Here is a 24836-nt window from a genome sequence, read left to right on the forward strand (position 1 = left end):
AACTGTTACAAATGAAAGAAACAGTCACGGAACATATGCGGTGTAAGAGCGTGTGGTCGGATTTACACATTCATTTCACACTCGCAGCACGCGGCTCCACCTCCGCATCGCTGGCGCGTGGACGGCCCAGACCCTGCGTCCACAGGGAGGATTCGAGAGGGGGGGGGGCGCTCCCTCTTGGGGCGTTTATTTACTTATAGCAGAACAATATTTGCCAAGAAGCACTCCGTCCTGTGGGTTATTTACAATTGCACATTCGGTGTAAGCCGTACAATGTCTGTAATGTTAGATCCGCCGCACCTTTCCCGACTCTCTTTCTCACCTCCCCCCCTCCCCCCCCCTCGGTTTCTTGCAATGGGTAAGATGACCCCTATCGCCGTTTGGCCCCGGAAGTAATCGTCGCGCCGGTGAATGAGCGCTGAGTTCCCGAGAACGAGCTGCTGAGGCAGCGCGGGTGTGAGGGAGGAGGAGCCGGAGCCGGGACAGGGGCCGCTCGTACTCCGCAGCCCGGGAGCGGAGCGCAGGACCGGCAGGTGCAGCGGCGCATTCATTGCCCCCGTCACTCATGGTACCCCGGCCGGGCTGGTCGGTGCTGAAGTCGGAGACGGGGCGGCGGAGCCGGCGGCTCCTTTTAATAAATCTAAGCGTGTAATCGGGAGGGGGGCCGGCCCTCGGCACTGTCGGCCCGGCCCGGGTCATGGGACATCCCCCTCGGAGCCGCTCCTCTGTCCTGCTCCGTTCCCCCCGCCCCGAGGGGCGAAGGTCCCGATGCAGAGCCGGGACCGCCCGTAGAGTCCAGGGTTTAAACCGGTCCTGGGCTCTCTCTCTCTCTCTCTCCCTGGCCGGTCGGGGATTTGTTCGGCCCCCGATGTTAATTGGTTTGATTCCGGGTGTCGGTGGTTTTGCGGCTCAGGTTCTGAGACCATCGCATCGAGGGTTTGTGTAAAATCCCCTCCCCGGGAGCCGATTCACTGCCTGTTTATTGGGGGGGGGGGGGGGGGGTTGGTGGTGGGGGAGGAGGAGGAGGAGGAGGCGGTGAATCAGCTGCGCGGTGGGTTCACGCAGTGAAAGTGCGATTTCTTTGTCAGGAGGTGAGGGACAGACCGAGCCCCAAATATTCGAGACTGACCCAATTTCTTATAAAAATGTTGGACCCAACCGGCGGGTTTTTAATTCCACATGAATCGAGTGTCAGAGATTGTGTGTTTTTGTAGCGAGCGAGAGATCGCTGGAACATTTAACCCCCGAGTCTCGGCTCAGCGCAGCGCGAAATCTTATTGTAACTTTGTTTTTTTTAATCTGAATCCAGGTCATGCACCGAGTCCAGGAAGGCCGCGCCGGGGGTGATTAGCATTTCTTTTAAACAGTCTCCCCTCCCAGTCGCGTTATTGTTGAAGCATTTGAGCGGACGGAGCCTGTCAAAGCCCCGCTCTGGCTGCAGCTCCTTGTTGGTATCGGAGAGGGTTTGGGGGCCGGTAGGTTCTCCTCTTTCTTACCATTTACAAACTGCGCAGTTTGTCACCGTCACTCACATTGTGGAAAGAGTTAACCGCAAGATTTAATAGTATTTAACTCAGTATTTTTTTATGTTGTTTCGAATGCTCTTTTTTTTAATGAGGGAATTCGTTTCTAGTTGAAGCCTGCCTTTCTGAATGTTTTTTTTCGTGTAGGCCTAGCGGTAAATGCTGGCCTAGAGATTGGGAATCAGCGCTGTGAAAAGGTTAAGATACAAAAGGCAGTCAAATTGTCCAGAATCTTTATCATAGATTTTATGTTTTTATGTTTCTAAAATTTGTGCTATTAAATCACTGTCGGTTTTTATAATCTCCCCTTCCTGCTTCTGCGTTTATTATGCACGGTCTGTCCTGTTGTTATGACTAAATATTTTGCAGCCTAAAAGACGAAGCTGTTCTTGGGAAGTGTCCATATACATTTTTCTTAGTTTGAATTGTACATCAGGAAAAATGCTGGCTGAAACCAGAGTTGTTGCATCGTATTGTAGCTGAAGGATTTCAACGGAAATATTGTCATTATTATATTTTAACACAATATCGTATTTTATTGTTTTCTAGTGAGAGACTAGCTCATACTGGCAGACTTTCGTCAGATATCTCGGACATTCAATCGACTGGTAAGTGTTAATGATTGCCCATTTTAATACTTTTGTTGCTTTCTAACGTAACTAGGTCAGTGATTGTATATGGTTCTCTTGATTTTTAAAAAATCGAGGCCTTTTTTAATCGATTAGAGCTAAAGTAGGATATTACATACTTTGCAGAAGATGTTTGAAGTACCACATTATACAGTTAGAATCTTTCTGTTTTCCACTAGCCTCCAAACATTTTTTGAGGGGGGGGGGATGTCTCCTGAACGCTAGTAACAAAACAGGAATGTCTAGCATAGAGTGGTAGGGATCAAATGACTGGAATCATAAAAGACAGTCATCTCAATTCCTCTTAGATTTTTTGAGGTATTAAGGTTTCAGATGACTGAGTAAATACATCACTTAGTATAGTATTGAGCCATACAGACCTGGAAGGTCCCAGGTTCATTCCCCGGTTTGTACTGAATCAGTTAATCTTAACAAAGATGGGACTTTAAGATCAGTTTTACAGTGCTACATGGGGAAGCAGAATTAGATTGCGTTCCCACTTCTGATTTGCTGTCTACTGATTCTAGTTGGGAAATGCGTGTATGGATATTGGTTGAGGACAGGATCCGGTTCATTTGATGCTCCCCAATATTGAACAGCATGGGATTACGCATGAAGGACCAGTTGGGCAGTTGATGGAGAGCTAATGGGACTGTACTACAGCATCAATCTTCAAGAGAAAGGAGGGCGGGGGACAGTACTTTTTCCAGTTGAAAACTTGATTGAAATGATCAGTTCTGCAATGAGATGTGATAAATAAGATTATGAAGTCACTAGCAATTAAAGTTGTGAGTAGACCTTTAATATTGTCATTTAGAGATATTAGCTTTTCGCTAAAAGGTATGAGCTATCCTTGATACTTCAGTTAATTACAAATGGCAGATAACATTCGTGCCAATCAGCGACAGGTAATGGCCATCTCTAGCAAGAAAAGGCCCAACCACCTCCCCCTGACCTTCATTGCCAAGTTCATTAACGTCCTGGGGATCACAGTTAATCTGGGCAGAAACTCAAAGCATCTCCATCATCTAAAAGACTTAAGTCAGGAGTGTGATGTAATGCTCACCATTTGCCTGGATAGGTGTACATGCAACAACACTCGAAGCACAACACCGTCCAGGACACAGCATTCCACTTGATTGGTGCCCTTGCCACTGGACTCTATCCACCCCTTCACTATCGGCGTACTGAAGCCGTAGTATGAACTGTCCACAGGATACGCTGCAGCACCTGGATAGCACCTCCCTTCCCTGTGACCACCACCACCAAGAAGGACAAGAACAGCAAGATCATGGGGACACCATTACCTCCAAGTCACACACCATTCTGACTTGGACATGTATCACCATTCCTTCATTGTCGCTAGGTCAAAATCCTGGAATTCCCTACCGAGCACCATCAACACAAGAACTATAGCGGTTCAAGGAAAGGCCCACCACCGCTGTCTCACTGCATAAAGGACAGGAATAAACTATGGCTTTGCTAGCATTGCCCACAACTCAAGAACAAAAAATAATAATTTTCATTAATGATTGGATCATTATTTGAAAGTTCAGTTTACTGATGTACTGGACCTTGTGTTGAAACACCAAGTACAGCCATAACTGATGGATCATATTATAGGGGTGTATTCGAACAAGTGATGGGATGACCATTTTTGCACCTTTCAGCATAAAAGCAGTATAGGAGAATTATCTGTTGATTTTGAATCTAGACACGATTTGTTGAAAGCTGCATTGGACAAGATTAACTAAACTAATAAATAGATTTCACCTAATCAAGGGAATCAAGGATATAAAGCTGACAGAACTCAACCTATGGTTTTGTCCTTTATTCTGTGGTACAGTACAAGCTATTAATAAAATTTCACTCTAAACTGATCTGAGGTATTTGTAGTGGCTTCTCCGGGATTTCCTCCTATTGCAAGACTGCTGTTGAGCAATGCAACAGAGAAGTATTGTATTCTTAAATGTATTAACTTTGTGCTTTTTTGGGGAGGATGATGTGATTCTCATCCAGCAAATTGCTTTTCTTAATTAGCAATGGTGTATGTTTGATTGAACAGGAAAGCAATTGAAATTGGTCATATATTTTCATATTTGATTTGTATGAAGCACAGCGATGACTTGACTGCCTTATTAGAAGACTGAAGTGCACTTACTTTATCTACTTAGCAGATGGTAATAGCTTAGTTATGAGAACAACAAACTCCCACTCAAGGTGGTCTGGAGCTGGGTCGTAATCTTGCCACAATTGAACTTGATAGATGAATTAGAGCAATGTTTGGCCCTGGCTCCTAGATGGAGTACTTTGTGTGGCTACCTGCAAACTTGATGAGAATTGGAATTGCAATAGCTTTCAATTGAAGGCCCAGCTCAAGGAGGAAAGTGGAAATACTAAGCAATGGAGAGATGGGAGCTCCATAATAAGCAGTAGGACACTGGACAAAGACCAAAGTGGTTCCTTTGTGAATGCTACTGTGAGCTCAGGTGGCACTTTACTTTAAACTGTGGCCAATTACTTACCTGAAAAATGGAGCTCTTTGTATGAGCTTAGGTAGGTCATACTCTAATGAGCTTCCGGCATGAAAACTTTAGCTCATTCTAAATGCCGTTTTTAATGTATGGAGGATCACATGTTTGTTTTACTTGGTGCAAAATATGCTGATGTCAAAAAAGGCTATTTGTTTCTCCTTTCTTTGCATCCCCCCCCCCCCCCCGACTTTGGAAGATAGGTGTCCATTTACATTAGTCTTGACTTTTTCAAGGAAATTTAGGAAATTGGGACAGATATTTTCAAAACAAGTTGTTATAAAATTTTATATGTTATCTCGGCATTTTCCTAGGTTAATGAGTAATGTCACCACATTAATATGTGTGAGCTTTCTGATTTCTATTTCCTCATCTTTCAAATAGTTTTAGCACATTTACATTTTACTTGGGCAGCTGTAATTTCATTTGAAGTGTCTCCATGGCTACATACAGCAATGATGTCTCACTACTGTTTGCCAGAGAAGCAAGTCAGACTGGCAAGGAATACTCAGTTGATGGACCTAGTGATGAATTGGGAGGATGATTTTTTTTTTCACCTTTCCCTACAAATAAATTAATAGCTGCTATTCATCTTTCAATGACCAATTTTTCAAAATATTGCTTAATTATCAGTCGTAGAATTATTAAATGTAATTTCCATCCATCTGGGTAATTATGGAAGTGTTATCGTTAGATTTTCTTTGTCTTAACAGAATTTGAAAGAAGATCTGAATGGCCAAGGTGACCAAAATATAGGTAAACGCAATAGAAATAATTCACGCAATAAGAGGCTATGATAAGTGTGTGAATGACTAAGCTGTAAACCGTTGCAGGTAGCTCCTCTCAGTGCACCTGTTCTGTCTTTTGGTGTGCTCACAAGATGCCTGTTAAGAAGAAGAGAAAATCTTCAGGGTCAGAAGACGCCAGCATGAAAAAATGTAGAATAAGCAGGTGGGTACCAATTTAGATTTAAGACTGGTTTGGTTTCTTTTTCCTGCCCCTAATCTAGATTTAAGCACTAACACTTTCCAGCATTTTGCTTACTCAAATTGGTTTAAAAATTTAGACTTTTTGGACTTTTGACTGCACGGAGGATTATTCGTAACTGCATGTTATGAATAGATTAAATGGCTCTACAGGCATCCCAGTGACTTATTTAAAGAAATGTTAATTTTTTTCTTTACTGTAACACTGCTAAATTGGAAGAAATGTCACTTTGTAATAAAAAAATGAGACGAGCATTTTCAAACTCTCTGTTTGATGTGTTCAAAATAAAGCCTGTTGTAAACCGAGAAAGGAGTTTGCTATCTTGAGTGTAAAAATCCTACCATGGGTAATTTGGCGTCTAATAATTATGCCTTTCAATTGATAATTACTTTATTCAATTTTTTTTTAACATTGATAACCTTTTCTCATTTTCTCTTTAAGAGGCTCAAATTAGCATGCGGAAATGACAGACATAACAGGCTGGCATAGAACAGTAGTGTTATTTTGGTTGGGCAAAAGATTTTTAAAATCTGGGTTGTCTATATGTGAAACTGAAGAAGCATACAATGTGCCTAATGTACATTTAACAATGTGTGCAAAAATGCATCCTAGTTTGAGAAACAGCTCAATATATAGTTGCTGCCAAATCTTGGTTTAATCTTCTTGACATTGATTCTTCTACATTCAATTATGTGAGAATGGGATGTTTTGATTAGCATTTTATTTAAAAGTATTTGGAAAAACAATTATCATGCTAAAAGGTAAAGTAATTCTTTTCAGAAAGCCTGAAGATCAGGACTAAAGTTAAGCTTATGTTTTATTGAAGATTGTTCACTGACCAGCTTTTGTCTTTTAAGTTTCTGTAGAGTACAGACACCATCTAGATTAATAAGTGATGACAGCTTTACAAGCAAAAAGTGCCTAGCTTGGTTTTATGAATATGCAGGTAAGAACTTTGTAGGTATATTAACTGTGTTTTGGCACGTTGTGATGAGATCTTAAAATATAATTATTCATCCTTGTTGCAATATATTTTGAAAGCATTTTTAAAATATGGGCAGGGGGCAGTTTAAAAAGCTGTCCTTTTTCCTGCAGGATCTGATTATGAATCGAGAACATATTGTTCTGAAGTCTGTTGGAGCAATGGGAAATGAGTAAATTGTATTATTGCAATGCTGCATTTCTGTCAAGAGTTCTGTTGCATTTCAGCAGAATTATAGCAGACATTGATGAGAAAAGCATGTTTATTCTGACTCTTGACCTGAACATTTTTGCTGTCTCAAGTTCTTGACCATTATTTCTACAAAACGTTAAAACATCCCCCCCCCCCACCCCCAAGAGCCAACTAGAACAATATTACTGAGGTGCATGAATGGTAAGTGGCTTTTAGCCCCAAAAAAAGGCACTGCTATAGCAATGCAAAAGAAAATTAACTAAAATTATAATGCGTATATTTCTCATGTAGAGAATTTAAGAACTTTCTGAATTGCTCTACTCTTAATATTCTGTGATGTGGTTATTTAAAGCTTATCATTTGTGACAGGTTTTGGACAAAATCACATTGCACTTTCAATAAGAAAATATTATTGAACATGGCACCACAAATTCTATCTTTACTTAACCTTTCGGTGAGTACTCAAAAGATATCTAACCACATTCTAGAGAGAATACATGTTTTTGTTTTAACTTAATTTGAGGGTACGCACCCTTTTTTCCCTTCCCCGGGCTATGCATGGGCTGCAACCAAGGATAAGCAGGCAACCTGATACCAGGTTTCTGCTGGTGGCACTCTAAACAAATGCTAGGAAATGTGCAGATGCCGCCTACGGATGGCTGTTGCACAGCTTAATCCTCCCTCTCCCTGTTGGAAAGCACCAGGCTTCTTTTCAACACCTCCCTATTCCAATGTGAAGAAGATCAGGAGCTCTGAATAGGGGCCGGTGGTGGGGGAGTGGTGGTTGTTGATCTTTTATTAACCCCAAATACTGGTTTGCGTTAGTGTTCCGATGTTCTGTGCCAGCAACTATTTAAATTGACCAATTTATATATTTACATATGTCATCCCATTAAAGTACAACTGCTTCTTGTCCCACCCATATCTAATTTCTATGCTAGCATAACTAATTAGGTGGATTGAGGTTAGTACTCAAAATATATTGACGATTACAATAAAATGGGAGCACAAACTTATTTCATGTATTTTATCTCCTCTTGCAACATATTCTCTTATTCAGAATTTTTTTCTCATCAAATTGAGAGATGCCCATGCTGCGGAATGGAACTTCTTGCATCCCGTGTCAATATTAAGCACTTCTGTTCAGACACAGAATGAGTTAAATAGAGATTGTTGTATGCAGTTCTAACATTGTGAATCAACCCCAACTTCAAAAGAATGGCATTTCTATCTCCTTTTCCTTCTTTCCATCATAAACACATACCAGCTGTGTGTTGTTAACGCAGCATTATGATACTGGTTGTTCCAGATTTCTCTCTGCTACTTTGTTGAGGTGTATTAATTTCAGCGGAACTATTTCATAGTTGTTAATGGGCGGGTGGGTGGGGAAAGGAGAAACCTCTATTACTTAAATATTCTTCTGTAGTTGAAAGGACAGTCTTGGCACACCCTGTGCCGCCTGACTTATTTTCTGTGAGCTACGTGTGGGCATTTGTATTTCCAGTGCATTTGGATTATTTCTGTTAAATGATTTTAAACTTCTTTTGTATTGACATTTCGGATTAAATTTTCTGCATTCAGAAGCAAGACGTTAATCTTGTTTCTTTTCTCTTTTTAATTGCAACAAATAGAAATGAGTTTACTTCAGTTTTTGCTAGGTGGGTTTGTCTATTGGATTTCATTAGCCTTACCATTGGAAACCTGGACTCGTCTCTAATAATGCTGCCTACTTTTTTTTTCTTTTTTTTGTATTTTAGGCCCCCATTTTATAAGAAGTGGGGTTAGGGTGTGTTCATGTGCAGTAAACCAAAAAAAACCCAAAATAAGTGTCAAATTATAATTTTATTATATCGGTCCAGGATGCACTCCAGTCCTTGCGGTGCCCACATTATCGCGGAAAGCCTCAAGCGTTACCAGCAGACACCGCGTGCTCCCTCTCCAGGGCCACCCGGGCGCGGAGAATTCCGTGGAAGAGAGGCAGACAGTCGGAGCGACTGCCCCCACAGGCCACGTCTAACCTGGACCTGTGGATCGCCACCTTGGACAGGTCCACGAGGATGTCCACTGACCTGCCCGCGCCCCCCGGGTGGCCAAAGATCAGGAGCGTGGGACTGAAGTGCAGCCAGAAATGCTGCCTACTTGCCTCAACTGGCTTAGCAGCCACTTTACTTATCAAGTAACAGCCAAATTTGTTAATAAGGCCCAGGAGAGCAGGAAACTAAGAAATTGGGCATAGCAGAAAATTTGTACAGCCTGATTCACTGATATGACCATTTCTGGATTTTGAATGATTTATAGATCAATGGCTTTAGAACCAAAGTATAATGTTACGTATAATCATCTTCTGAACTTGAAATCAGAACCAAGATTAGACCAAAACTTCTAACTGAAAGTTTTATAATCTGTTTGTGCAATTTCTGTTGAAAATTATGTTTGAATTAATTGCTTGGTTAGTATCTGGTTGCTTTGTGCTTGTAATGATTTATTTGATAGTTTTAATTTCCTGTGAAATTTTCAATTTTCCACAAGTGAATGAATGGTACAGCTAAGCATTATATCAGGGTTTTTAAACTGTTTACTGGTTATCTTTTTTTGTGCCTCTGAAGGTAGCACTGTTCAGTTGATTAAGATGCCTGTGTGCACAGCACCAGTGGACTGTTTAAAAGGTTTGATGGTAGTTAGTGGGGTGGGCGCTCACAGTCTGGTGATTTTGGACAGCCTTCTCCCATCAACACTGGACCATTTAATATAACAATGGAGAAAAAACAAGCAACAGCAGACTTTTTTTTAAAAATTGCACTCTCTCTGGGTAGCACAGTCTTGAAAGGTGGAGGGCAGAACAAGAAGAAAGAGCCATGGACTATGTCGGAGAGCCTTGGGCTGAGGGGGTAATTGTGTGAGGAGTTGGGTCAGAAGGGGGAGTCAAGGGTCCAAGAGGTGTGTCTCGTGGAGGAAATGAGCTTGGTGAGGGCCGAAGGAGGGATGAAGTGACTTATTTGAACAAATAAGAAAAACATGATTTTTTTTTCCTTCCCTGGCTACAGATAGATTTAGTGTGTGATGCACTATATGTAAGACTTTATTATATAGATAGATTGCTACCATTCTATAACCCCACAGAGTTTTGGGAAGGGAGAAAAATAGATAATACAGACTGTTTCCACTGGTCCCCTTAGGGATAGGTTGAGCAGTAACACTTTTGTGTCTGTATCTGCCTTTGCATGTGCTACTTTGGAGTTAGCCAGTGGAATGAGAAGGCATAGCCTCCAGTTCAAAGAATAGGCCTGGTTTGGAGCAATCAGTGCACTTTTAAAAGTTTTTTTAAAAGAATATGCTACATTAATGAACTTAATATAACTTTCTCAGATATTGTTGCAGTATTATATTGTTTCAGATATTGTTATATCAGTGCGATTTTGGCAAGGTAACTGAAACTCCTTCAGAATTAGTTATTTTGTACTCATTATGAAAATTGAGTTAATGGCATGCAAAGCTTCATGGGACCTCAAGCCATGTGACACATGATTGAGAGCAGACTATATGCCACTAATGCAGTTTTGCTTAGTGTCTTAAGGAATTTTATTTTTCAGTGTGGGTTTTAGTTTTTGGTCTGGGTTTCCTTCAGATGGTTTAGTATCTTGTATAATTGCTTTTTGCTGGTGAAAGGTTAGAACATTCTAGTCCATTATCCATTTAAAACAAAATTCCATGTTTTATTCATTGGTTTTGCAGACCAACATGAAGCTATTTTCAAGAAACATTCAGAGTTTGGATAACTAATTGTCCTTTATAAAACAGGAAAGAGGGTATTGATTCAAACATGTCTGGTTAATTTAGATTTGCTATACAGTACACATCCGATTTCTTCAAAATTTTAATGTGTTGGTGTTTATGTGCTTGTTACTTATGAAACTGCTCCATTTTCGTCAGGTTAATCCCTGTACTGTGCTGACTTGCCTTACTGAGCAAAGCGCATGCACATGATCAGGATGGTGGTCTGATCCCTATCCATACTTTTGTACAGGATTCTATTAATCAAATTGGAAGAAGAATGAAACCTGACTTGTATGTTTAGTTGAACTTCATACAGCACCTATAGTGCTTTAGAACTGAGTGATTTGAATAGAATACAGGATTTTTTTCCCCTTCTCTCTTAAAGGAACTGATGAAATTGTTGGTCCCGAGGGAATGGAAAAATTTTGTGAAGATATAGGCGTGGAGCCCGAAAATGTAAGTTTATCCTTTTCTGAAAGTCAATAATTACTGAAGTGACTGTCTATTCTTAAAATAACTGCTAAGTAAAGTTGCTTGTTTATACCATGTGTTGTTTCTAGTTATAGTACTTGCTTTTGATTTTAGTTACAGTAACGGAGATTTTTCTTTTTAGCTTGGTAGTGGGTCATTTTGATTTTTTCAGTTTTGTGTAAGAACCTTTTATGCTACTCGTAGATGTGCTGCCATTTTTTAGATGAATTTCTACCATTTATTTTAAATTGCAGTTTACTTACCTAGTGCTGCTGGTTGATCCAAATCTCTTATCCTAAAATAGTAAACGCTATTACTCTTATGAAAACCTAAATACCTGCTTTACAATGCTTACATGAGAGATGGACCAGCTACTTACCACAAGGAAGTATGTGACCTGTTGCTGGCTGCAGCTTTATTGTGAAAATGTTAAATGAAATATGTTGGCATACATTCATCTAATGGCCGTTAGTCAAAGAGATGCAGTCAAGGATTTATCCAAACCAAGCATTCATAAATTGTGTGCACCTATGTACCTGTAATACCAAAGAAAGTAATCTCCTAGAATATTCATTTTATGCACACATGCCTATTGATGTACTTTCTTTGCAATTTCCATGAGACATTTTGTTATGTAGGCGTTTGTCTTTTCAGCTAGTCATAAGGGCAATCTGATATGTGCATGTTACAGCACATCATTTTAGTTCAATACAGCCAATTCTGATAAGGAGCATCCTAACCCTCAAAATTTCAGGACATGTCTGTAATTCTAGCTAGTGTGGAGAACAGTCTGCTGTTCCACTGTGCATAAAATCCAGGCAATGGAAAAGATTTGGGGAAAAAGCTTTGAACATCACCTCAGATGTTATATTTGAAAATTGCTGAAAAAAGTGCATTTGCTATATTGTACTGTGTATGTGTGTTTGAATATATATCCTGGTATTACATCCTTCTTGACCTGTCTGCAGCCTATCCATGAAAATCCACGTAAAGTGATCTATCCGTGGCTAACTAAAGAAGTTAAGGATAGTGTTAGATTAAAAGAAGAGGCCTATAATGTTGCGAAGAAGAGTAGTAAGCCTGAGGATTGGGAGAGTTTTAGAAACCAGCAAAGGACGATTAGAAAGGGAGAAAATAGAATATGAAAGTAAACTAGCAAGAAATATAAAAACAGATTGTAAGAGCTTCTACGAGTATGTAAAAAGGAAGAGAGTAGCAAAAGTAAATGTTGGTCCCTCAGAGGCTGAGAGAGGAGAAATTATAATGGGGAATCAGGAAATGACAGAGACGTTAAACAAATATTTTGTATCTGTCTTCACGGTAGAAGACACAAAAAGCATACCAGAAATAGTGGGGAACCAAGGGGCTGATGAGAGTGAGGAACTTAAAGTAATTATTGTAGTAGAGAAAAAGTACTTGAGCAACTAATGGGACTAAAAGCTGATAACTCCCCTGGTCCTGGTGACCTACATCCGAGGGTTCTAAAAGAGGTGGCTGCCAGAGATAGTGGATGCATTGGTAGTGATCTTCCAAAATTCCCTAGATTCTAGAACAGTCCCAGCAGATTGAAGGGTAGCAAATGTAACCCCGCTATTCAAGAAAGGAGGGAGAGAGAAAACAGGGAACTACAGGCCAGTTAGCCTGACATCAGTTGTTGGGAAAATGCTGGAATCCATTATTAAGGAAGGGCACTTAGAAAATCAGAATATGATTAGGCAGAGTCAGCATGGCTTTATGAAAGGGAAATCGTGTTTGACAAATTTATTAGTTTTTTGAGGATGTAACTAGCAGGGCAGATAAAGGGGAACCAGTGAATGTAGTATATTTGGATTTTCAAAAGGCATTAGATAAGGTGCCACATAAAAGGTTGTTATGTAAGTTTATGGGGTAGGGAGTATCATATTAGCACGGATAGAGGATTGGTTAACGGACAGAAAACAGAGTAGGGATAAACAGGTCATTTTCAGGTTGGCTAGAGGGGTGCCGCAAGGATCGATGCTTGGGCCTCAGCTATTCACCATCTATGTTAGATGAAGGGACCGAGTATAATGTATCCATGTTTGCTGATGATACAAAGCTAGGTGGGAAAGTAAGCTGTGAGGAGGACACAGAGTCTGCAAAGGGATATTGATAGGTTAAGTGAGTGGGCAAGAAGGTGGCAGATGGAGTATAATGTGGGGAAATATGAGGTTATTCACTTTGGTAGGGAGAATAGAAAAACAGAATTTTTTTAAACAGTGAGAAACTATTAAACGTTTGTGTTCAGAGAGATTTGGGTGTCCTCGTACAAGCTACACAAAAAGTTAGCATGCAGGTACAGCAAGCAATTAGGAAGGCAAATGGCATGTTGGCCTGCAAGGGGCTTGGAGTACAAGAGTAAGGAAGTCTTACTATTGTACAGGGCTTTGGTGAGACCTCACCTGGAGTACTCACCACTCCTTGTGGTTAGAGGCGGTGCAACGAAGGTTCACTAGATTAATTCCTGGGATGAGAGGGTTGTCCTATGAGGAGAGATTGGGTAGACTGGGCCTATACTTTCGAGTTTAGAAGAATGAGGGGTGATCTCATTGAAACATATAAGATTCTGAGGGGGCTTGACAGGGTAGATGCTGAGAGGTTGTTGCCCCTGACTGGAGAGTCTAGAACTAGAGGGCATAGTCGCAGGATAAAGGGTCGGCCATTTAAGATTGAGATGAGGAGGAATTTCTTCACACAGAGGGTTGTAAATCTTTGGAATTCTCTACCCCAAAGGGCTTGGATGCTGAGTCGTTGAATATGTTCAAGGCTGAGATAGATAGATTTTTGGACTCTCGGGGAATCAAGGGATATGGGGCTCGGGCAGGAAAGTGGAGTTGAGGTCCAAGATCAGCCATGATCTTATTGAATGGCAGAGCAGGCGCAAGGGGCCGTATGGCCTACTCCTACTTCTTATGTTCATCTGCTGATGAAACCCTCATCCATGACTCTGTTACCTATAGACTTGACTCTTGCAATGCTGGCCTCCCATCTTCCACCCTCCTTAAACTTGAGCTCATCCAAAACTCTGCTGCCCATATCCTAACTCGCACCAAGTCCCGTTCACCCATCACCCCTGTGCTCACTGACCTACATTGGCTCCTGGTCTGGCAACTCCTCAATTTTAAAATTCTCATCCTTGTTTTCAAATCTCTGTATGGCCTTGCCCCTCCCTATCTCTGTAACCCCCTACAGTCCTCCAAGATCTCTGCAGTCCTCCAAGATCTCTGCAGTCCTCCAAGATCTCTGCAGTCCTCCAAGATCTCTGCAGTCCTCCAAGATCTCTGCAGTCCTCCAAGATCTCTGCAGTCCTCCAAGATCTCGCCTCTTGCACATCCCTGATTTTAATCACTCCACCATTGGCGGCTGTGCCTTCAGCTGCCTAGGCCCGAAGCTCTGGAATTCCCTCCCTAAACCTCTCCGCCTCGCTACCTCTCCTCCTTTAAAACGCTCCTTAAAATCTACCTCTTTGACCAAGCTTTTGGTCATCTGTCCTAATATCTCATGTGGCTTGGTGTCAAATTTTGTTTGATAATGCTCCTGTGAACCGCCTTGGGACGTTTTACTATGTTGTTGTTATATTGCTCACCTGCTTGTTCTAATAATTTTCTTAAAATGTTGACCCCTTTATATTCCACTTACGGGCATGATAACCTGTTTTTATAGCAGTTATATTTACCACCGAGCAATAACAGACGAATCCCTGCCCTATCTTTTTCTCCGGCTGTGTGTGGTTCAGAACCATGGCAATTAAGCACCTAGATTGCTAGATTACAATGTGAATAGAATAGCTACATGATCCCTGTTAGCCAGTAAGATTGCTTAACTGCGACTCATAATGGAAAAGTTATTTCACTATTGGCCACGGAGACATCTAAAAATTAGGGATCATCTTTCAATTTATATTCTGCGCTTTTTGATATTTAGCGCAAATTTTGTTTGTGCTATTTCCTCCATCTTTTATTTTAAATACCTTCACATCCTCTTTCTGCTGCTGCTTAATGTAATCTCTACTTTCATTCAATTTTACCTAATCTTTTAATTTTTACAATTTTAGGCAGATGTTTACTGGTTTATTGTCTCCCATTGAGTTGTTTGCCCCACTGTATAATGCTGTTCTTGCACTCCAACTTGCAGGAAAGAAGCCAGCCCCCAGAGGGTGCTCTCATTTTCTATTTTGTATTGCTGAAATCCTCAGCAATATTGTTGTTAATCATGGCTATATTAGGAAAGAAACTTGCAAGAAGCAATGGCAGAGATCTTCAGTATTGCACTATATCAGAATACTCAAACTTTTGTTCAATAACCACAATGTAAGCAATGATTGACTCAAAGGCTTCAGCGACTTGCCATAAGGCAAATCCAAGTGCTTATTTTAATAGTAAACGTGCCATGTATACAGACTTTAAAGAAAAAATCTGATAGCACCAAAATTCATGAACAGTTATTTACCAATTAATACAGTACACCAAGTATAATTAACTACTTTTGTGAACTAGATTATCAACAGTTCTAGTTCAGTTCCAGATCAAATATTGCAAGTCTCATCGACCCTGTACCATCTCAAGTGTCAGGAGGATAGGCTGGCACACATGGCTCCACAGTCTTAACTCAGCTAAAAAGTCCCAGCAGCAGAGGGCTCCATAATTTACCATGATGCTCAACAACCTTTTTAGTCCTCCATCCCAGTTGGCAATGTGAGATTGCAATCTTCAGTAACACTTGAGCACTGAATTTTCCAGTTTTAGACATCTGATTAGGATCCAGGACCAAAAATATGGCCAAGTAGCATTGAAAGCTATTGAGCTACTTGTTTCTGACAGTTCATAGCTGAGACAATTCTAAAGGGTAAGTTATTCATGCTGTCATCTTGGCTGAACAAGATGTGTAATATAGGGAATCTATAGATAGGGAAATGGTGAGGAAGAAACATATACATTACCCGCAGCCCAAAAATTTCCTTTTAGAAATAGCGCTTTTTCCTCCTTCACCACCTCTAAGGTCCAGCACCACAAGATTGGCCTTTCTTGATTCCCTTCCTAGTTCCCAACTTAGCCAACATATTTCCTACAATAGCTTCTCCCCCTGTAAAGAAAGAAAGAACTTGCATTTATATTGCAACAGTGACATGAAGAAAAACCTTTTTACGCAGCGAGTGGTTAGGCCCTGGAATGCACTGTGGCGGGTGGGGGGGGGGTTGGTGGAGGCAGATTCAATCATGGCTTTCAAAAAGGAACTGGATAAGTACTTGAAAGGGAAAAATTTGCAGGGCTACGGGATGGTGCGGGGGAATGGGACTAGCTGGATTGCTCTTGCATAGAGCCGGCACAGACACAATGGGCCGAATGGCCTCCTTCCATGCTGTAACCTTTCTATGATTGTATATAACACTTTTCACAATCTCAGGACTTCCCAAAGTGCTTTATAGCCCATGAAGTACTTTTTTTTTAAAGTGTGGTCACTGTTGCAATGTAGGGAAATAAAGCAGCCAATTTGCACACAGCAAGGTCACACAAACAGATAATGAGATAATGACCAGAAATTTTTTTTTAGTGATGTTGGTTGAGGGATAAATATTGGCATGTACCCACACAGTCACCTCCAGACTGCCCCAACATTTCATGGTCGAGGAGGAAGGCACCTCCTATTCTGCATAAATGACTCTACGACTTTTGCTGTGCTGTCTGACTGCCTGTCCCAACGCCGTCATGGATGAACCAGATCTTTCTTCGACTAAACATCAGCATGTTTGAAGCTATCCTGTTCAATTCTCACCAGGAACCGCAATCTCTAGCTTACAAATCCACCCCTCTCCCAGGCAGCTTGCTCAATCACAGCCTCAATGTCCTGTTTGGTCCTGAGCTGAATTTCACACCTCACTTCTAGTCCATCACCAAGATTGCTTCTTTTTACCTCTGCAATATTTCTTACCTCAGTCACTACCTCACCTCATTGCTGCTGAAATCCTTACCTGTGCCTTCATTATTTATGGGCAAAATTTCTCCAGTGCTGTCCTTTGCAGCGCCATTCAGCACAAATACCAAATCATCACAAACTCTACCTCCCTAACAAGTCCTGCTTACCTAGCACTCTCATCCTTTCTGATCTCTGTTGGCTCCCTATACCCAATACATTGATTTAAAATTCTTTGTCTAGAAATCCCTCCGTTGCCTCACTCCACCCTACTTCTGCAACCTCTTCTAATCCTACATCCCAACTTCTAATCTTTCTTGCCCCACCATTGGTGACAGAGGCCTCAACCATCATGGCCTGCAATCTGGAATTATCTTCCTAAACCGCTCCACCATGCTTCATCTTGCACCACTTTCGAAAGCCTCCTCCAAGACTTTCAGTTTGACCTTACCTTCAAGTCATCTGTCCTAACTATTGTTCCCCCGACCCAATTCCTGCCCAGTTATCTTCTCTTCCCCCACCTCTCCCGGTGAAGCCCTTTGTGGCATTTTACTATATTTAAACATGCTATGAAGGTGTTCATGTGCTATTTACAGACATTTCACGTCGTACGTGAAGAGAATTTTTTTTTGAATTGGGGCAAGAGTGAGATTTCCCTGCATCCCAATCATGGATTGATGCGTGTTGTAGGGAGCTGGGTTGGGACATATAATTTATCCGTTCCCTATTTTCTCTCAATTTGAAGGCAGGATTTCCAGCACATTTAGCATATTTGTGTGTAAAAGGATGACTGGTGTAAGGGAAGCTAATTTGGAAATTAACTCAGTGATGCCAATGGCCTGAAATACCAATATCTAATACGTGATGTACTGCACTTGTCTTAAATATAACCTGAGTTCTCAAAAATCAGATATTAAGCCTTATCGAAATGCTGATTAAGCATAATGCTGAAAAATAGTTTTATTCACGAGTTGATATGTTGTTTGTGGAGAAATCGGATATAAAAGTCAACTTAAGAATTAATTTTAGTTGCCTTGTGTACTGAAATTAAAGCTCTTTCTGGAATCTTTGGGGTTTAAATTGACTCAGGACCTGCTGGTGGCGGATGGTGTAAAACATTGCTAAACTTCTAGATTTACTGAAAAGTGACCATAATCATTTTTTTTTTGTCTGCAGATTATCATGTTAGTTTTAGCATGGAAGCTGGAGGCTCAGAACATGGGATTTTTCACTAAAGAAGAGTGGTTAAAAGGAATGACCTCATTACAGTAAGAAATCTGTCATTAAGCCTGTTCCCATTTGTTTAACCACTATGCCCTGTATACATTTCACTAACTACATGCTACAGCTCATGCTGAATGCCAGTAAACTTGTATGTACCGAGTATGTTAACTTCCAGATTATCGTTTGGGTCTGCTTAGGAAAATTTTATTTTTAATATTGTATTTGTTTTAACCTAGATGTGACTGCACAGAAAAGCTGCAGAGCAAATTTGACTATTTGCGTTCACAACTGAATGATCTGTCAGCTTTCAAACAAATTTACAGATATGCCTTTGATTTTGCTAGGGTAAGCCGCAGTAAACATTTTTCTCTTGTGTTGATCTTTGAGCTGCTACTTTAACTTTTTTTGATGAAAGATGTCATCAACTCAAAACCTCTACTTTTACAATGTGCTTTCTTTTAGGATAAAGACCAGCGTAGCCTTGATATTGATACTGCTAAGTCTATGTTAGCTCTGCTCCTAGGAAGAACATGGGCTCTGTTCTCTGCCTTTCACCAATTTTTGGAGGTACTTTGTTAATACTTTTTTTTAAAAAAGTATTTTCTTGAAAATCATTGCAAAAGATTCCAACTGCAACTACAAATTTGAGGAAATGCAATAAGTGAATAACTGGTTTTTTTCTAAGTAAACATTTTTCATAATAGCATATGAACTCTTTGCAGCAATCAAAGTACAGAGTTATGAATAAGGATCAGTGGTTCAATGTATTGGAGTTCAGCAGAACTGTACATGCAGACCTAAGCAACTATGATGAAGACGGTGCATGTAAGTTTCTTTCCCATAAATAGGATTATACATTTATTCCAATATAGTCACATAAAAATTGTAATTTAACTTGTTTTCTTTTCAGGGCCTGTGCTTCTTGATGAATTTGTTGAGTGGCAGAAGGCAAGGCAGTCATCATAACAAGTTGGAGGGGAAGAGAACTAAGGGGAGAGCAATAATGCTTTGCTACCCGACCAAACTACACCTTTAATTATGAAGTGCAAAGTATTTGTCAGAAGCCATCTTTTATGCTAGCTACAGACTTTTCAGTGTTACAAGTGGGGAGAAGATTTTCAAGTTGCATCTGTATTAAGCATTTTATTATGTATTCATTGACTATAGCACCTGATGTTAGGATTTTGTCCAGTCTTGAGTCTTAATGCTTTTGGCGATATCTGTTTATAACTTCATAAAGTACTTTGAAGCACATTAAAAATTATAGGTTTTCATTAGAAACAGAAATCGTCATCAGTTTCATGTGTGACTGTGTAGATAAAAGGCCTTGAAGTGTATGGATGCGTTTTTCAATTGTTGGAAAGTGTATGCTATTGTATCAGACACTTGCCGCTCTGGTACCATACCAAAAACGTACTGAACCTCATCATATGTCATTGTAACTATGTAGCACCTTTTCTGTGATATAGTATATCAATAGGTACTGGTGCTAGTCTAGGACTGTGTGCTCAGGGTTTATGGTAATGACAGTAGCACCACTGCAAGGCCCATGTAATAGAGAATTACAAGTGGTACAAATGTATGTTTAAATTTGTTCAGTTACACTGTTGTTGAGGTGTCCACAGAATGGTTTGCCTGTTTCCAAAAGCTTTTATTTTACCCCCATTAAGAACAAAGCAGAATATAGTTACATACACCTGAGTTGAGGTGGAGAAATGTGTATATAATCAGAACTGCATATAATAGAATCCATCAGTACTGGATGAGCAAGTATGTGGTTTTGACTATAGTTATTACGAAAAGCAGATAAATTGCCATATCACTAAGTCATTGGTCTACTGTACCAGCAGTACAGTATTAGATTATTTTACAGTATTAGCTTCAAGTATTTGACTCTCCAAGAGTATAAAGCTGTAAGTTATCCTGAATTAAGCACTCTTATGCTTTTGATTAGTTGAAGCTTTTGTAAGAAGGTGATACTGTGGGACCTTGAATAAAAAAAACTTTTCTTATGTTCTTTAGTGTCTAAAAGACAAATTGAAATTTTGTCAATGGATCTCTTGTGTAAAGAAAGTCATGACCTAAATACTCAATTGAAACATTGAAGCATGAGTGTAGTGAATTCTTTACTTTTTTCCTCAAAGCTTCAGTTTTCAACAGATTGCTCCCAATCCCAAAAATTAATCTCTGCTGGAGTGTGATATTAGGGGAGGTATAATAACTGGAACAGTATGACCAGTCTAAAGACACTAAAAGCTACTGATTTTCTGTTCACATGAAAGCCTACTAACAAAATAAATGTAGAGTGGTGGTTTGGGATGCACTTTACACAGTTCTGTACATCCCAGTGCCAGTTAATATTCAAAAGTAGTCCAGCTTTGGTTTTTGTTTTCCACAAGTTCACATTTTAAAATTGTCCTATATGATCTTGCAAATTCTAAACTTGTTGGCTCTCTGGCTTAACAGTGCACAAGGGCCCAAATTCTGGATTGCTTGACTGTGAGTACCAATTGATTAACACAGTAACCACAAAGCTGGTAAATTCCTGTACAGGTTTCATCCACCCGCTTACACAAGATATGCCAATATGCAAGCCATTACTGGAGAGAGAATTCTGTTCATTATCTATTCTAGTTTACACCTGCACCATCGTATACAGTCTCTTTCAGAATGGTAGAATCAGTTACTTGAAAAGTGTCCTTTTTAAATTACTAAATGATTTAGCATGACTGTTTCTTTGCAGAAATAATATGCTCTTATTCTGGAGACATTTTTCCCCAATCATAAAGTGACAGTAACAGAAGTCCACTGTATTCAAGTCTAAATTTTTCATGAAAGTTCTATTCCTAGATAACACAATGGATCTTCAAGCAAACACTTTTTTTTTAATCCTTGAACTAATTGGGCAGTTGTTCAAAGGTATTAAAAAAAAAACCCTGATATCAAAACTTTAGTAAAACTGTGTGGCTACTTTTTCTTAAAGGAGAAAGGTGCAACGGGTGGTTTAAAGTTTCTTTTCCTTTTTCCCCCTCCTCAGTGAACGTCATGAAAAATTATTTTTAAAAGTAGATTTTCCTAATGTTGCCAAATATTTCTAGCCTCTTTGGAGCTGTATTATTTTTAAATTTCACCAGGGAGCTACTGCACTGATATCAGCTCTGGGGAGTGTCAGCAAGCTGCCCATTTATAACTAGCTGCCAAACTAGGAAAGTGTCAGTACTGCCTATATACTTGCAGTATTGATTTTTTTCTGGCTTCAACGCCATCTACTTGATGCCCAAAGTCAGAAAAGATTTGAAGAAATTCTTATGGAGCCGCTCACTGATGTCACTGAAGAGCTTCCTGGTGAGAAGGAGACTGGAGCTAATAGACCTTAGGCTGGAAAATGTACACAGAACTGAGGCATTTATATAAAAAAAATTACAATGTCAACATTGATCTTGCGAATTAATTTGCTTTGCCCATCCAGTTTTTTTTCCTCCCTTAGAAGTAAACCAACATTTAAATGATAAAACATGGGGCCCAACCAATTTCAGCTTATGGCGGACCCTTGACAAGCAGAGTTCAAGTTTAAAAATATAATATGATGCTTTGTATTTAGGATTTAACGTTCTAACTTTGTTTTAATAGAGGACATCATTATTCAAAGCTTCCCATTGCTACTTTTTACCTAGGGGTAAAACCCCCTTTATCTGTAAAAACATATGACATTTATGAACCATAAAGTTTTGCCCATAAACTCTAACGTTCTCTGCCACTAACTTTTAAAATACTTAATTTAACTGAGCTTCATTATTGGTCACTAGGTTAGTTTCAGAGATGAGCATGCCAGGAACTAAACGTGTATTTGTATGTACATGATTCATTTTAAAGCTTACCATCTTCAAGTTCACTCAGTTGCCTAAAAGTCTAAACCTCCTAAGTGATAGATTCCGAGTCCTGGTTGTCTGCATAAGTGACTACACTTGGAAAAAGTAATTAATTGGATATGAAGTGCTTTGGGATGTCCAAGGAACTTGATACGGTGCTGTATGAATGCAAGTTCTTTTTTCTTTCCTTTCATAATTGGGATAAGCTCAGAACTGTCAGACTTTTCCTAAATCAGGGAAACCAATAGTTTAAGCTTAAATCCAGAATTTCTAAAAGAAAGACTTGCATTCATAATAGTGCCTTTTGTGACCTCATGGTGTCCCAAAGCACATTACAACCAATGAAGTACTTTTGAAGTGCAGTCACTGTTGTAATGCAAGAAATGCAGCAGCCAATTTGTGCACAGCAAGGTCCCACTAACAGCAATGTGGTAATGACTAGATAATTTTTTTTTAGTGATGTTGGTTGAGGGATAAATATTGCCTAGGAGATCTCTACTGCTCTTCTTCAAAATAGTGCTATGGAATCTTTTATGTCCATCTGAGAGACAGACAGGCCTTCGTTTAACACCTCATCTGAAAGAAGGCACCTCCGACAATGCAGCCCTCCCTCAGTACTGCACTAAAATGTCAGCCTAGATTTTGTGCTCAAGTCTCTGGAGTGGGACTTGAAACCACAACCTTCTGATTCAGAGGCAAAAGTGCTACTAACTAAACCACAGCTGATTTGTGTTTAAAGAATTATAAAATGGCAAAATGTGCCCGGGGTGTGCAGGGAAGGGAGTTTCTTCCATCTTATACATGGAATAATGCCCTAATCTTTGTGAGCAACTCTGCAGTATTTAAAAAGAAAACTCAACAGAAATGGACTGAAGAAACTTAAAGGTAGTTTAAGTTAATTGTACTTATTACATTTGTTTTGTTTCAAAGAGGGATACTGCAGGTGAAACCTACTCTGGATATTTTTCAGTGTAATTTCTTGAATTATTCCAAAATGTGCTGCTGAATATATAACTGCAACTTTTTTTAGTTTGTAATTTTCCAAAATTATATATATGTATTGGTAACCCATCACAGTTCTCCCTTGATCTGAGGCAAAGGAATATTGTAGATTGTTACAAAGAGGGGGTTACTATGCATTTAAAATGTACTTAATGAAAGACATCCCAGTATTGTTCACAACAATCAATCCAACCCAGTACCAGTTAATGGCTTTTAAAAATACTATTTCAACTTGTTACAACTTTGCATTGTTGGAAGGATCCTACAAAGTACAATTTTCTGATTTCACTGTTCCTGCTTAAAGTGCTATCCACTCACTGTGTTTCCTTTGGATCTCAGATTGGAATTATGTTTATATATTTTTGCATTGCCTAATTGCAAACTTATTTAAATTGAATGATAAACTTTATAAAGACAAGTTCACAATGGAATTTAGAATAATGATTTTGCATGTTTTCATATTTAAAAATATTGGTGAAAAGAGGCGATGCAATGCAGCCTGAAGCAGGACTACTGACATGCCAAGGACTGTGAACGCTGGCATTTTAGTTGTATAATAAAGAAAAAGGAACAGTGTATATTGAAGTGTCTTAATTCATGAGTGGAGGCTGCACTGAAAATTATTTACCCCCATTGCTAAAGTATGACCATGAAGAACTGGAATTGATATTTCTAAATGTTTTACACACCAAGGGAGAACAATTTTGTGCATTTTTAACATTTCAGAAAAAAGCCTGGAGCATAACAAAGTGTCCATTTTCAGATGCAGGGTTTTTTTTGTGCAATAATAGTGTGACCCTTGACATGTTCTATACCCAATAAAAATCATATACTACTATTTTGATAGTGTTGAAAGCTACAAATAAAAAAATACATAAAAACCAGCTTAAAATCATGTTTCCAGAAATCTAGTGTGCTTGATACGGGTAGGGACCTTTATACTTGGTGGAATTATGAAACATTCTGGGCCTCACCATTGACCAGAGATTTAACTGGACCAGCCACATAAATACTGTGGCTACAAGAGCAGCTCAGAGGCTGGGTAATCTGTGGTAAATGACTCCCCAAAGCCTTTCCACCATCTACAAGGCACAAGTCAGGAGTGTGATGGAATACTCTCCACTTGCTTGGATGAGTGCAGCTCCAACAACACTCAAGAAGCTCGACACCATCCAGGACAAAGCAGCCCACTTTATTGACACCCTATCCACCACCCTAAACATTAACTCGCTCCACCACCGCGCCCTGTGGCTGCAGTGTGTACCATCTACAGGATGCACTGCAGCAACTCGCCAAGGCTTCTTCGCCAACACCTCCCAAACCCGCGACCTCTATCACCTAGAAGGACAAGGGCAGCAGGCACATGGGAACACCTCCACCTGCACGTTCCCCTCCAAGTCACACACCATCCTGACTTGGAAATATATTTCCGTTCCTTCATCGTTGCTGGGTCAAAATCCTGGATCTCCCTTCCTAACAGCACTGTGGGAAAACCTTAACCACACGGACTGCGGCGGTTGAAGGCAGCGGCTCATTACCACCTTCTCAAGGGCAATTAGGGATGGGCAATAAATGCTTTCCTTGCAAGCGACACCCACATCCCATGAATGAATAAAAAAAAATTGCATACATTATAAAATGGATTATAAAAGCACAAGTTTTATTTTTGGCCTGAACATTTAACATTTGGAACACCGTGTTCTCCATCTCATTTTAAGAATAAC

At 39.9% G+C, this 24836-nt stretch overlaps 1 protein-coding gene across 10 annotated transcripts; it reads left to right on the plus strand.

Annotated features, from left to right (window-relative positions):
• The first annotated feature begins 215 nt into the window (after positions 1 to 215).
• dcun1d5 (DCN1, defective in cullin neddylation 1, domain containing 5 (S. cerevisiae)) lies at positions 216 to 23690 on the plus strand. 10 transcript variants are annotated; one of them, XM_067986152.1, is made up of 12 exons: positions 408 to 568; positions 1310 to 1475; positions 2073 to 2131; positions 5397 to 5439; positions 5517 to 5634; positions 6528 to 6616; positions 11004 to 11074; positions 18194 to 18285; positions 18478 to 18586; positions 18704 to 18808; positions 18946 to 19066; positions 19152 to 23690. In XM_067986152.1, exons 5-12 carry the CDS (start codon positions 5564 to 5566, stop codon positions 19205 to 19207), a joined length of 714 nt encoding a protein of 237 aa, XP_067842253.1. In that variant the 5' UTR covers positions 408 to 568; positions 1310 to 1475; positions 2073 to 2131; positions 5397 to 5439; positions 5517 to 5563; the 3' UTR covers positions 19208 to 23690. The 10 variants fall into 10 exon arrangements, with proteins under 10 accessions (XP_067842256.1, XP_067842253.1, XP_067842252.1 ...); XM_067986151.1 differs by having other exon boundaries at positions 408 to 533; XM_067986160.1 differs by having other exon boundaries at positions 408 to 533; positions 18964 to 19066.
• The last annotated feature ends 1146 nt before the right edge of the window (positions 23691 to 24836 follow it).

This window comes from Heptranchias perlo, chromosome 6 (assembly GCF_035084215.1).
Source record: "Heptranchias perlo isolate sHepPer1 chromosome 6, sHepPer1.hap1, whole genome shotgun sequence".
Taxonomy (NCBI): Eukaryota; Metazoa; Chordata; class Chondrichthyes; order Hexanchiformes; family Hexanchidae; genus Heptranchias; species Heptranchias perlo.